The sequence below is a fragment of the Diplotaxodon limnothrissa genome, linkage group LG9, assembly GCF_057381915.1.
Source record: "Diplotaxodon limnothrissa isolate DT_005_m linkage group LG9, D_limnothrissa_male_GT1.1, whole genome shotgun sequence".
Taxonomy (NCBI): domain Eukaryota; kingdom Metazoa; phylum Chordata; class Actinopteri; order Cichliformes; family Cichlidae; genus Diplotaxodon; species Diplotaxodon limnothrissa.
In genome coordinates, this window is record NC_140604.1 from 14,214,577 (window position 1) to 14,226,819 (window position 12,243).

The following is a 12,243-nucleotide window of genomic DNA, read 5'->3' on the forward strand; positions in this document are numbered from 1 at the left end:
AGCTAAAAAGAAACATGGACTGACTCCTACCTAACTATATAAAGAGTAACTGAAGGTTAAATGCAGCCAACATGTTTTAGGCCAGGCACTTACACCTCCGCTCTGCTGCGTCTCAGCCACCATCGCTCTGGCAGAAAGGCGCTAGAGCCAGAGTAGGGGAGAGGTGAGCTGGAACAAACCACTTTGCGGGGGGGAGGGTTATCTATAATTTTGTTGTTAAAATGTTCCATCTCAACCAAGTACTGTATGCTTTTTATATTTTTAGTAGTGTGTCACACAAACAGCAAATATTGTCAAAAAAGTAAGAAATCTTTGGGGGTGCTTTGATTCATTTTGCGGTTGCTGAAGCACCCCCAAAATGGTCTAAAATTGCCCCTGGGTACCTCCCCACATTAACTATGACAGTTAGTGTTGTGTTGTCACTTTAAATCCTGACAGCAAATAATAAATAATCTCACACAGACTAATGAAACAAATCAGAATTTTAAATACTTTTATTAGAATTTAACATCAATCTCATCTTGAAGACAGAATAAGGTCATTTGAAACATTCATATTTACAAACATCTTAACTAAACAGTTCCAAAATATCTGATTTTTAAGCTCTACAAATAATTTACAGAAATAATAAAACGTTTCTCAGCAGATGTTTCTGTAAAGGTTTGAACTGGAAAATGCTTCTGTGGCTGCTTTGCTTCAACTTTGTTTGTTCCCACATCAGCTTCTTTTAGAAATCACTGGAGGACACTGCAGATTTTTCTGTGGTGTGGAAAGAGAGAAGGTGACATGAAAAGAAGACACGAAGGAGCAACATTAGAAAAGTCCAGAGTCTTTGTATAACCTTTTAATTCATTTATAATCTGAATACTTCAGTTGGAAATGTTGTTTTTTCTAGACTTTGTGCCCACAGTTTGATTTATATTTTGTTTCTGACCTCGTTTATTTTCTTTTTCAGCCACTTCGTGTCTGGTTTGAGAAAAAATGTCTTTCCTCCTCTTGTTTTAACCCTGGAATAAGAAAAGAAAGGAATAAGTATAGAGAGAGGAAGAGAGAAAGGCAAATCAAAGGCTCACTCCTCGTATGTAGATGCAAAAATGCTAATATTTGGATACAGCCCTACATTTTATTTACATTCAAAGGAAGTTCTGCTTACAGGTAGCCAGGTGTGCAGCCCTGTTGGTCTTGTTTAAAGCAGCTGATGATGTTTTTTGTCCAGTTAGGTGCGACATGGCTGTTTTTCCTAGTTTTAGGGTACTCAGCAGCATGATAGCAGGAACTCTCCACGTGGCCAGCCCCTGCAACACACCATCACACATTATACTCATTATTATTCAGAGCTTTTCAGACTTTACACAGGATAAAATGAACTGTGTTCTCAGATGATTTATAAAGCTTCATAAATGTTGTACTAATTATTATGTATAATATAAAACAAGTGGTTTTAATTAACCATGAAAATCTTCAAGTTGTGCTTTAAATTTGTCCAGAGTTTCTCCAAGTAGCTAAAACAAATTCCCGAATGTAGTCAGCTGCAATGTGTCAACAAACACCGGCTCTGTTACAATCTACAGTAGTTTCATTTCCTAATGACAGTTGTTGAGTTGCATTAAGGTCAGATAACCGCTTTGATGAACAGACTTTTAGCTGATGATACTGAACTGTCACAACAGAGCAAACTCCAGAAATACACAAAAACTCTACCTTCTGATACGATGATGAGCATCACCACACTCAGGGAGAGCAGAAGAATCGGGCGGCTGGTGGAGAGACTCGAGCACATGTTCAGACGCTGAAAGCACCAAATATGAGTCTGGATCTAAAGTTTGTTTGTTACCAGTTGATGAACTGGTCAGAGTGTGAGAGTGAGTCATCTTATATACTGAAGCTTGTCAGTGAATTAGGGGCTGTTTGGTGATGTATTGACACACAATGGAAACATGACAACCACACACTGCTGTGGTTGGTAGCTTTCTTCCTCCAGTGCTGAGGGTTGTTGTTTAGTTTGTTCCAAGCTAACATTTTCTGTAATGGGTTGAAGCCTGATAATATGCACCATAAACCCAAATATGAATAGTCATCCAACAAGCACTGACATGTTATAGCAGTAGCAGCAATATTAGCAGTTGTAGCCGAATTAAGCTGCTGTGAAGCAAGCTCTGGTCTGCATGATTCATGATTATTGCAATAATAAGCAGCACTAAAAGTAAGAATTAAAAGATTTATTTATTTACTGAAATTAGTGTAGAGGAAAGTTCTGCACCCTAAAGGGAATTTTACACCCTTTCGTCAACCGTATGTCAAAGAAGTCCAAGTCCAGCTGCTGGATGATGTATTTAAATGTTTCGTAATATTTTTAAACACACATGATTCTTAAGTTGTCACCTCACATCTATGAAACGTTGCCTGTAGCTTACTTGTTTTCTCCTCTGTGCAGAAGTCCTGTTTTGTTTCCCTGAGAGGCAGTAATCTGAAATAGGATCTGTGGAGGAGCTATCTGACCCACTCCTGTTGGCGTTTGAGCTCAGATCTTCACGAACTAATAAATTAAGATAAATAGTTCACTGTAAGTAAAATCACTTAAAGTGACCTTCCTGAGCCCTGTGTTTGAGTTCAGCCTGCACATTGATTATGAAAATTAGCATCTATGCAATAAATTTAATCAGCTGTTTTTCCAGCACAACACATTCATTTTTCACTCATATTTTTAATCCCTCATGTAAATATTGACACTTAACCATGTTATATGTTCAAGCATTTTAATTCACCTGGTTAATATATATATATATAGAAAGAGAGAGAGAGAGAGATGTTCCCTTGGTCTGTGGAAGGGCTTTCCACAGACCGAGCACAGGGACTCTCTGTGACGTGATCAGTTTCGTTCATGTTAACCTGCGGGTGTTGATTTTATTAGTGGTTTGCACCTCCTACATGTAACTTTATGGGGGTTTCCTTTCAACAACCATCTGCAATTAATGGGTGACCCAGTTTTGTGGTCAAATCTGAAAGTACTTTCCTCTATGACTTTTGTTTTTAACAGCTTTTAATGAGTGGTCACCACAAAAACCACCTCTATTCTTTGTCATTTTCAACAAATATACACCATAATTTACATGCTTAAGATTACTGGGGTCTTTTTTTAGTAATCTTTAATACTCCACTGGTCACGTACAAATTACATGATGATCCATTTCCAAACTTTATTAATAAGTCGTTTGAACTCAGGGGAAAATGTATGTTTAAAAAGCAGGTGGAAAGAGAGGAAGATAGAGGAAGCCATGACCATGATGTCATCCACTGGTTTTGACTTTCATTATCAAGTGTCATCATTACAGCCATCGCAGTGTTTCGATGGGTGAAGTCGTTAACCAGTAAGCATATCATGGTGTCACAGTTTTGGTCATTTTGATCAGGCATTTTCAGTTTCTTGTATTAAGGTGTTTTTACCGATTCTTTAGTTTTCCTGTTATTATATTCCTAAGTTTCAGTGTTATTCTGGTTAAGAGTTTTGTTCTTAGGTTTACTTTAGTGTCTAGTCTGTGCCTGTCATATTTCCTGTTTTACTTTGAAGGTCCGTGTCTCGTGTTAGTGTGTCGAGTGTTACTCTCCCCTGTGTTGTCATTATGTTTCATTGGAGTCAGCTGTGTCCTCATGTGTGTACTGAAGTCCTCAGTCTCCTCGTGTTCAGCGTCGCTACGTCTGTGTTCATTACACGTTATGTGTCTTTCAGGATTTTGTGCTGGTCATGTTTGTAGTTTATGTACCAGCCCAAAGTTTAGTTCATAGTCGTCACGGTTATTTTCCCATAGTCGGTTCTCATAGTCACTTCTATTATTTCCCAGTTTAAGTTTTAGTTTAGCACTCGTCACCATTCTTGTAGTGTCTTTTATTTTTGCACTCTTGTAATCGCTCCAAATAAAGGCATGTCTTCAGCCTTTCACCAGGAACCGTCTCCTCACCTGTGTCTGCTCCTGGGTCCACACACACCTTCGCTCGGTCTGCACTGCAGAACGTCACACGTGGATAATGGTCCTTTCTGACTCTGAGCATTTACACAGTTTACAAAAATGGATTTTTGTTCTATCAGTATAAATAGAATAATTCTAGAGTGTGCTGCCTCACTAATAAGTCTCAGGTCCACTGTCCTGGACTACAGTTGGTGGCAGTCTGCAGCTGCATGAGCACAGTGGTTAGAGTGGCCCTAGGTCAAGATGATGGAGTTTGAGTCCGTTCAAGCAGAGAGATTTGAGGCAGCTGAAGGACGACACTACAGCAAGATTAATTAGCAGGGAGGTAATTACAGTAATTACATTTTCTATTTCGTCTTTCAGTGATTCAAAATCCTGAATCATGCCTGTTTGCTATCCTAAAAGCAGAGACTCAATACATTTTATCATATAAATACTAAAATATTAGGACATGGTATTTATCTTATCCTGAGATATTAAATCGCAGCTTGCTCACAGGAAGGCGTGCTGCCTGCACTCATAATGTGTTTTTTTTGTTGAATGTAGCGTCTGATTGTCTTTATTTCCTGGGTGATGACCTTATGACAGCAGGTCAAACCCAAACTATGAGTGATGGAATAGGCTGCACAGCTGGTCACAAAGAGAGAAAAGAGGTCAGCGATGAGATTACTCATCATGATTAGCTCCTCTGTTAGTCAGCAACATTATAAAAATGGAAGGAACTCAGAGAACATTAGTCACACTTCCAATAACCATTACTGGTAAATATTTGAGATTTCTGCTGTTTTTCTATTATGTTGTTTTAATGCAGAAGTTTATTTCAAACCTGCCATAAATATGCTGTAGTTATAAAACCAGATGTATAAACTACACGACTCAAGATCATTTAAAATGGGATGTGAACAAAAATTATATTATCACGAATGTATTGAAGAAAATGTAAAGACGTACAAATATGCTTTAAAGAAAATCTAAAACCTCAGTTCTGGTATCTGCACCCATCTGCGCCCTATTGGCAGTGACTCATGGCTAATAGGGAGGAGATGTGGGAGTCGCACAGGTCAAAGGGACTTGTTGGTTATGCAAACAGCAGGAAACATCTGCCAAAGGAGGTGAAAGAGTAGAAACCTACAAAAATGGGACAGTTAGGATGCCATTCTCAGTAGTAATCCTGGTGTGTGCCTCCATATTTGACTATTTTCAAGTCTTTGTGAAAGCACTTTGCTTTTTGAGTTTCTCTTTCTTTATAAAACATCCTTGAATATTAACTTTTTAAAAGTATATTTTCAAGAAAATCAGGCCTTCAGCTACAATTTGTGAGACGACAATAAACCGCACACAGTCGAAGGACTGCGATGATTCCTCAAAAGTAGCTGTCTGTCAACTAAGAAATCTATAAGGCATTTAAGAGGACAGAATCACAGCTTCTAAAAACCAGTTTAAGCTTCAAAATGCACAAAATCACTATTCAGAGAGAGCAAACCAGACACAACGGATTTGAAGTGAAGTCAGTCTGGTGTGGTGAACAGAGAGTTTCTAAACACTTTGGCTCAGCTGGATATATAAACAATAAGAGAAGGAGGACTCTTTAAAAATCGATAGCTTCAGTTATTTAAGCTGATCTCACTCCTTCTGTTCCTGTGACTCAAACAAATAGGTTTAACATGACATTATTCTTTCTTACACTGACACCACTTTAAAACAAGGTTTCCATGATGTCTGTTAACGTCCTTGTAAGATGGACTTCCACACACACAATGTTTGTGCTCTTGGATATCAGTTTTTATAATTACACGCACATATAACGACCCACAGTCTGTTCGGCACCGGTCTCAGCTCTCCATTCTCATGCCAGTCTCTCGCTTCACTATAAAGGTGAAAGAGATTGTCATCAGTTCAAACGCCACCAGCTGTGGCCCCACCAGCCTCTCCAGCACCGCCCCCTTGAGCTCACTGTACTACTTCGCCCTTGCAGCTGAGCCAGGGACCACACCTCCGCAATAGACCTGTTAAATCTTGTCTCATGCCTCGTCTTCACCTCTTCTGCTGTCATCTGTAGTGGGAGGGACTAAGATGTGAGGAATAGAGTTAATTATGTGCAATCTAACGAATGACAAAGTCGCATGTTTCTTGGCAGACTTGGGAACGCCTCAGTGTTTCCCTAAAGGAGCTGGAGGAGGAGAGGACCGTATGAGTGTCTGTGCTCAGTCTGCTGCTCCTGCAACATTAATGAAAGTATGAATAAAATATGAATTTGTGAATAACTTTTCAAGTGATTTCTGAATGTTCACTTTTACTTCTACCATATCGGTTAAATGCTGCCTCCTGGTGTCCTGTGATCATGACGTCATCATGAAATGATCACAACAATAAGTATTTTGTTGTCAGTTATAACACCTACAGCAAATAATAATTAATCACACAGACCATTAAACAAAATCTGATTTCAGAAGCTTTTATTGATTTATCTTTGTTCTCAGCTTGAAGACAGAATAACATTCATATTTAATGACATTTGTAGTATATTTGCTAATTCTCACCAATCACTAACTGCTGTATCTTTACTCATTTCTCTAAATTATCATGAATTCTGCCAATCCTTTGTTTGTTTCTCTATTTTACATTCTTTAAATGTCTTACTGTTCAGTGTCATCATTTTACTCTTTATTCCTTACTGTGAAGCAATTTGGTGTACCCCCTGCTTTTAAACGTGTTAAAGTAAGTAAAATGATATTGTATTGTATATATATATGTGAACACAAGACTGTTAAAGCGCTATGAATAATTTGCAAAAAATTATTTACATTTCTTAACAAATATTTCTGTCAAAGTGTAAACTAATAAATGAGCAGAAATGTTTCCAGCAGCTGCTTTACTTTAACTTTGTTTCATCGTTTTCATCATCTTTACTTAGATTAAATCTATGAAAATCACTGTGTGAATTAAGAAACCTACGAGACATGTAAGAGGACAGACAGTCACTGCTTCTAAACACTGTGGTGCAGCTGGAATATACAAACTATAGTGGGAGGACTCATTAAAGATTAATAGCTTCAGTTATTTAAGCTGATCGATTTTCTACATGTTTATTTGAAAACATTGGAGGACACAGCAGAGTTCCCTGTGGTGGTGAAAGAGAGAAGAATTGGTGAAAGAAGATGAAGAAAAAAGAAAAGAAGAAGAAAAAAAGAATTAATAAATGAGCAAAAAATACTAGGGTCTTGTTTCCTACAGCTTTTGCTTCATCGTTTCCATCATCATCATTTAGAAATCATTGGAGGACACAGCAGAGTTCCCTGTGGAGGTGAAAGAGAGAAGGTGAAGCACCATTAGACAGATACACACAGTGTCTTTTTATTACCTATATTATAATCTTCACACTTTTGATAGAAAGTCACTGCTGGTTTTTCTAAACTTTGTGTCCACATTTTTATAAATAATTTGTTTCTCACCTCATTTATTTTCCTTTTAAGCCACTCGGTGTTTGGTCTGAGGAAAAATGTTCTATTTCCACTTGTTTTGACCCTGGAAGAAAAAAAACAGAAGGATAAAGAAAGAAGTTTAGAGAGAGGAAGAAAAATTGAAGGATTGGACATTTTCACTTTATTGTTAACTGAACATGTGCAGGGTCCATTTTGCATTATGCTGTGAGAGAACAGCTCAGGTTTCCTCCAAGCTCATAAGCACAAACTCACAGATTCCCCAACGTCACCACATTAGAAACAATCACAGAGCAAACAGTAGTGCTGTATGTTAGAGAGGGGAACATTTATCTGCTACATCAAGGTTTCAGTGCAAATCTCATTTTCATTGTTGTGTTTGTGGATTTTTAATCAAGAACTAATTTCTACATGTTATTTGGTTTCAATGTATTTAGAAGAAGTTCTACTTACTCATAGCCATGAAGGCAGCCTGGTCTGTCGTCTTCAACACAGCTGATGATGTTTTTTGCCCATTGAGGTGCAAACTCTGTGGTTCTTGCATTTTGGTTAGAATGATCTTTATAGCAGTCATTTCTCATGAGGTCAGCCCCTGCAGCACATCATCACACACATTATCATTATTCTTTGAGCCTTTGAGATATCATGGACAATTAAATAAACAACTCTCAGATGTTGTATGAATAATTTACTGATCCAGTTATTATGTATAATATAAAAAATTACATAATTGACAAAAATACAGCTGGATTTAATCAGTCATATAAAATGTAGAGTTGCATTTTAAATGTATCCAGAAACAGCTGCTCTGTTACAGTCTGTGATAGTTTTAGTCTCTTTTCACACAGTTAGCTCACAGTGAGCAAGTTGCATTAAGGACAGATAGATTTATAACCATGTTGAGAAACAGACTTTTAGCTGGTGTTACTGAGCTTTGACAACAAAACAAACTCCAGAAATAAAAACTACCTGATACGGAGTTGAGCATCATCACACTCAGGGAGATCAGAAGAATCAGGCGGCTGGTGGAGAGACTCGAACACATGTTGAGACGCTGAAAGGCACCAAATCTGAGTCTGGATCTGAGCTGTGAGCAGGTTTGTTACCAGCTGATGAACTTGTCAAAGTGTCTGAACTGTAGTTTGTCACAGAAAGAAGAACTGCATTATTTAAGCAGACTATTCTGAGGTCATCATTTACTGAGAGACCAACAAACACCCATCGACAAGCACATCCACAAGGTTATTTAGTGTGTCCTTTCATAGTCATTAAGCCCTTTATGTTATTCATACGCAATCTAATCTCAAATCATGCAGGAATAAATTCAGAATAAAGGTGACGAGAGGTCAATATCAGAAAATATATACAGAACTTTTTTATTAAACCATTTGTAATAAAATTATAGTTAAAATGAGCCTCATATGAAAAGAAAGAGTAATGGCACCAACAGGAATCCTTTAAGCTTTTTTAGTCACAAACACACAATAGAATAAACACAGTCACACACAGGCAGGTATTACATGCACTAAACATCTGGAAACAGGAGAAACTCAGAGCATCCTGTCATCATTTCATGAACACAGGGGTAAACCTCAATGAGGTATTAAGCCTCCACTCAGGGATTGTACTTTGCCCGGCTGTCGTATTGCACCATGCCAAACAAAATAACTGAAAACACGACTGTAAACCCGAGACCATTGACCTGACTCAAATAAGTAGAATGGAAAGAAGTAAGAAGGGAGAAAAGTGGAAAAACAATGACAATATCACACACAGAGGCCATCCTACAGTTTGGGCTGCATACCTGTACCAGTATATATTTACAGTTCACAGTTTTTACAGGACATTTCACACCATAAGCCAGAGGCGGACCCAGACATTTGAAACACCCGGGGCTTAGCCCTAAAGGGTAGTATGCATGTGGGATGTTTTGGGGGGGTTTTAGAAATGACTGAAAGATTAATAGGCTCTGTTTTGAGTTTTGTTCAAAAAGAATGACTTCATATAGGGAAAAATATATATCACATGTGCAGGACACCTTAAACTAGTTTTAACAAAGTCGGGGCTGTATCAAGACACGAGGACTAAACCCCAATTCAACCAGACCCAGAACTGATCCAGAATTAAAACAGGACTACAACAGTTCAAAATCAGGACTACTTAGGATTTAACCAAGACAGAACCAGAATCAGAACTAGATGATAGTAGCACTAAAAATCATCATAGACCTGCACTACACTTATTTTTTAATTCTACCAAAGTACAATATTTAGATTGAGAAAAGTTTATATAATTATTTAGCCTTGTTGTGCAAACAAGCTGCATAACTTAATAAATATAGAATTTGAAAAATAGCAAACCTAAAAAGAAACACTAGGTACGAGATACATGAGTACCTATGATACGGTGATACTTTTGGTAAACAACTATTTGACTAAGATGTGTGTCTCACCTGCTCTTGTTCATCTCTGTTCTGTCCTCATTCTCCATCTCCCTCTCTGTTCCTCTCTCTCCCTCTCTGCTCCTCTCTCTCCCTCTTTGTGCTGACAATCATCAAATATACAGATATTTACAAAATCTTCAGATCAAAACACAAACACGTTTTTAATTGTAACATCAAATCAGACTAAATGTTTATTTTTTTAGATTGATAAATATAAAAAACATATTTGTTAACTTTAAGAGTAAAGAGAGAAACTATCTGTATTTCTTAATTGCAAATGGCACCAAATTGTATTCAAATTGAGCCACACTTATGGAGCTCCACGATTCTCTTTCTGTTGTTTTGGTTGACATCTCTTGATTTTCCCATGTCACAGAAACAGGCTCTGTGTTTTGCCTTATATGCATCCACAGCTGTGCCACCTGTTTACTCATATGGACTCTACTAACCTATCAGAAGCTTCTTCAGCTCAGAATGGAATCATCTGGAGTTTTCTTATTAATTAACAATAAACTTAGTGTATATGTACTCCTAAATTTGATCAAAGTGATAAAAAAATAGACAGCTCTGTCTCTCTTTATTCTGACATTTAACTAATTTAAAAGATATTTCAATATTTATCTAAAACAAAAGTTTACTCTAAATTGATGTTGTACAGTAAAAATGTTTTCTCCATAAAGTGTATGTAAATGTCTGGTTACAAATGTGAATATCCTGCTGTGTACTGAAATCCCTCTTGTTTTGCATAGAAATATACTGAACAACATACAAAACATAACATATAAAATAACATTTACCTGAGTTTTTTCTTTGAAAGAACCCTCTAATGTCCATTCTTATATTTCAGTACATAACTGAAACCGATTTAATCGGGGAGGGTAAGAACTGAAAATATGAAATAAACACACGTAAGCTAAGACTCTCTAAAAAAAATAGCATTTGTTCAGATTTTCATTTTGCCGTTTGTTGATTCACTTGAAGAGCAAGTAACGTAATATTGGTCAAGTGATCAGTTTGATATCAATCTTTCGTGATGCACCGTCATATTTACATTATTTGTACGGTACGAATGATTTGCTTTGGTACCTGGTCAAACTTAAGCTCTCCTTAGTATGGCTTGCTCCGTTTCTCCAACAGCGCACTCACAGGCAGCAGCTGCCCCACCCTCTTGCTCAGTCGCTTAGTGCCTGAGCTCGGATCATACCAATATCAGGGGGGATTCACGCACAGTCGTAAATTCCCACAGTGTGCACTATGTGCTTCGAATATTGCTTGCACTTTTTGTTTTATACAGTTGTCAGCCAGGCATCTAACTATGAAAAAATTACACTCCAAAAGACCCCGGGCTTCTGACAAAACAACCCGGGCTTAAGCCCAGTAAGCCACCCCCCACGCTCCGCCCCTGCCATAAACTGAATGATTCACCTGCCACACAGCGTGGTTCATTTCTTGTTAGTCAGTACTGACAAAAACTAAATGCAAAAAATACAACACACAGTTCATTTCAAATCTTCTTTCAGTTTCATGATCCAAAACATCAAAACATTTGCTTTGTTCCTCGTCTTTCTTTTACTGTGAGCGTGCTCCTGAATGCCAACCAGCCTTATCTAAATGTTATACTTCAGCACTCCTTCCATAAGTACACACAGTATGAGCCACACTCGTGCTATATTCTCACAGGATGATACAAGTTCTAATTTTCAGTTTCATATTGCTTACCAACAACGTCTAAACATCCACACACCACATCTGCTGACTGCGACGCCTCTGTGATAGAACCGCGGAGAAAGAGTGAGCGCCCGCTGCTTTACACCCCCTTCAATCCCCTGGGTCCTAAAGCCTTTCTGGTAAAATCTCAAAACAATGATTCTGTTCATCTGCACGTAGTGTTTTCAGTGGGAGAAACATTTTTTCACTCATCCAAGTGAATTTTTCAGTCTCAGCTGATGAAGGTTTCCTGACATAATAAACAGCACATTTACATAATGACTGAAACCAGCACCACTGATTAACAATGGGACATGAGGTCAGTTCGAGTCCTGCATTGCTGTGTAGCTGTTTTGCATAAAGTCGTTTTTAATCCTCAGACACACAACCATTGACAGAGTGTACGAGGCACAAAAGCACAAGTTACTATCGTTACTTTGGAGATTATATAGATGTTTCCCTTTTCTTGACAAAATGTCATCATACAACATGTTGCCCAGTCTCAAACAAATGCCTCCTCCACTCCTGTTATGAGCAGTGTTGGTCAAGTTACTTGAAAAAAGTAATCAGTAACTAATTACTGATTACTCCCCCCAAAAAGTAATCCTGTTACTTTACTGATTACTTATTTTCAAAAGTAATTAATTACTTAGTTACTTAGTTACTTTTTAAAAACACGATTTACAAC

General features: G+C 37.8%; 1 protein-coding gene across 2 annotated transcripts; it reads right to left on the minus strand.

Moving 5' to 3' along the window:
• Positions 1 to 6,440: 6,440 nt before the first annotated feature.
• On the minus strand, positions 6,441 to 11,629 carry LOC146625325 (uncharacterized). Of its 2 annotated transcripts, XM_085362766.1 has the most exons (6): positions 10,646 to 10,678; positions 9,858 to 9,926; positions 8,375 to 8,540; positions 7,859 to 7,997; positions 7,418 to 7,490; positions 6,441 to 7,261 (listed from the first exon to the last, which is right to left on the minus strand). In XM_085362766.1, exons 3-6 carry the CDS (start codon positions 8,448 to 8,450, stop codon positions 7,226 to 7,228), a joined length of 324 nt encoding a protein of 107 aa, XP_085218892.1. In that variant the 5' UTR covers positions 8,451 to 8,540; positions 9,858 to 9,926; positions 10,646 to 10,678; the 3' UTR covers positions 6,441 to 7,225. The 2 variants fall into 2 exon arrangements, with proteins under 2 accessions (XP_085218892.1, XP_085218891.1); XM_085362765.1 differs by lacking the exons at positions 9,858 to 9,926; positions 10,646 to 10,678 and adding an exon at positions 11,568 to 11,629.
• Between the last annotated feature and the right edge of the window lie 614 nt (positions 11,630 to 12,243).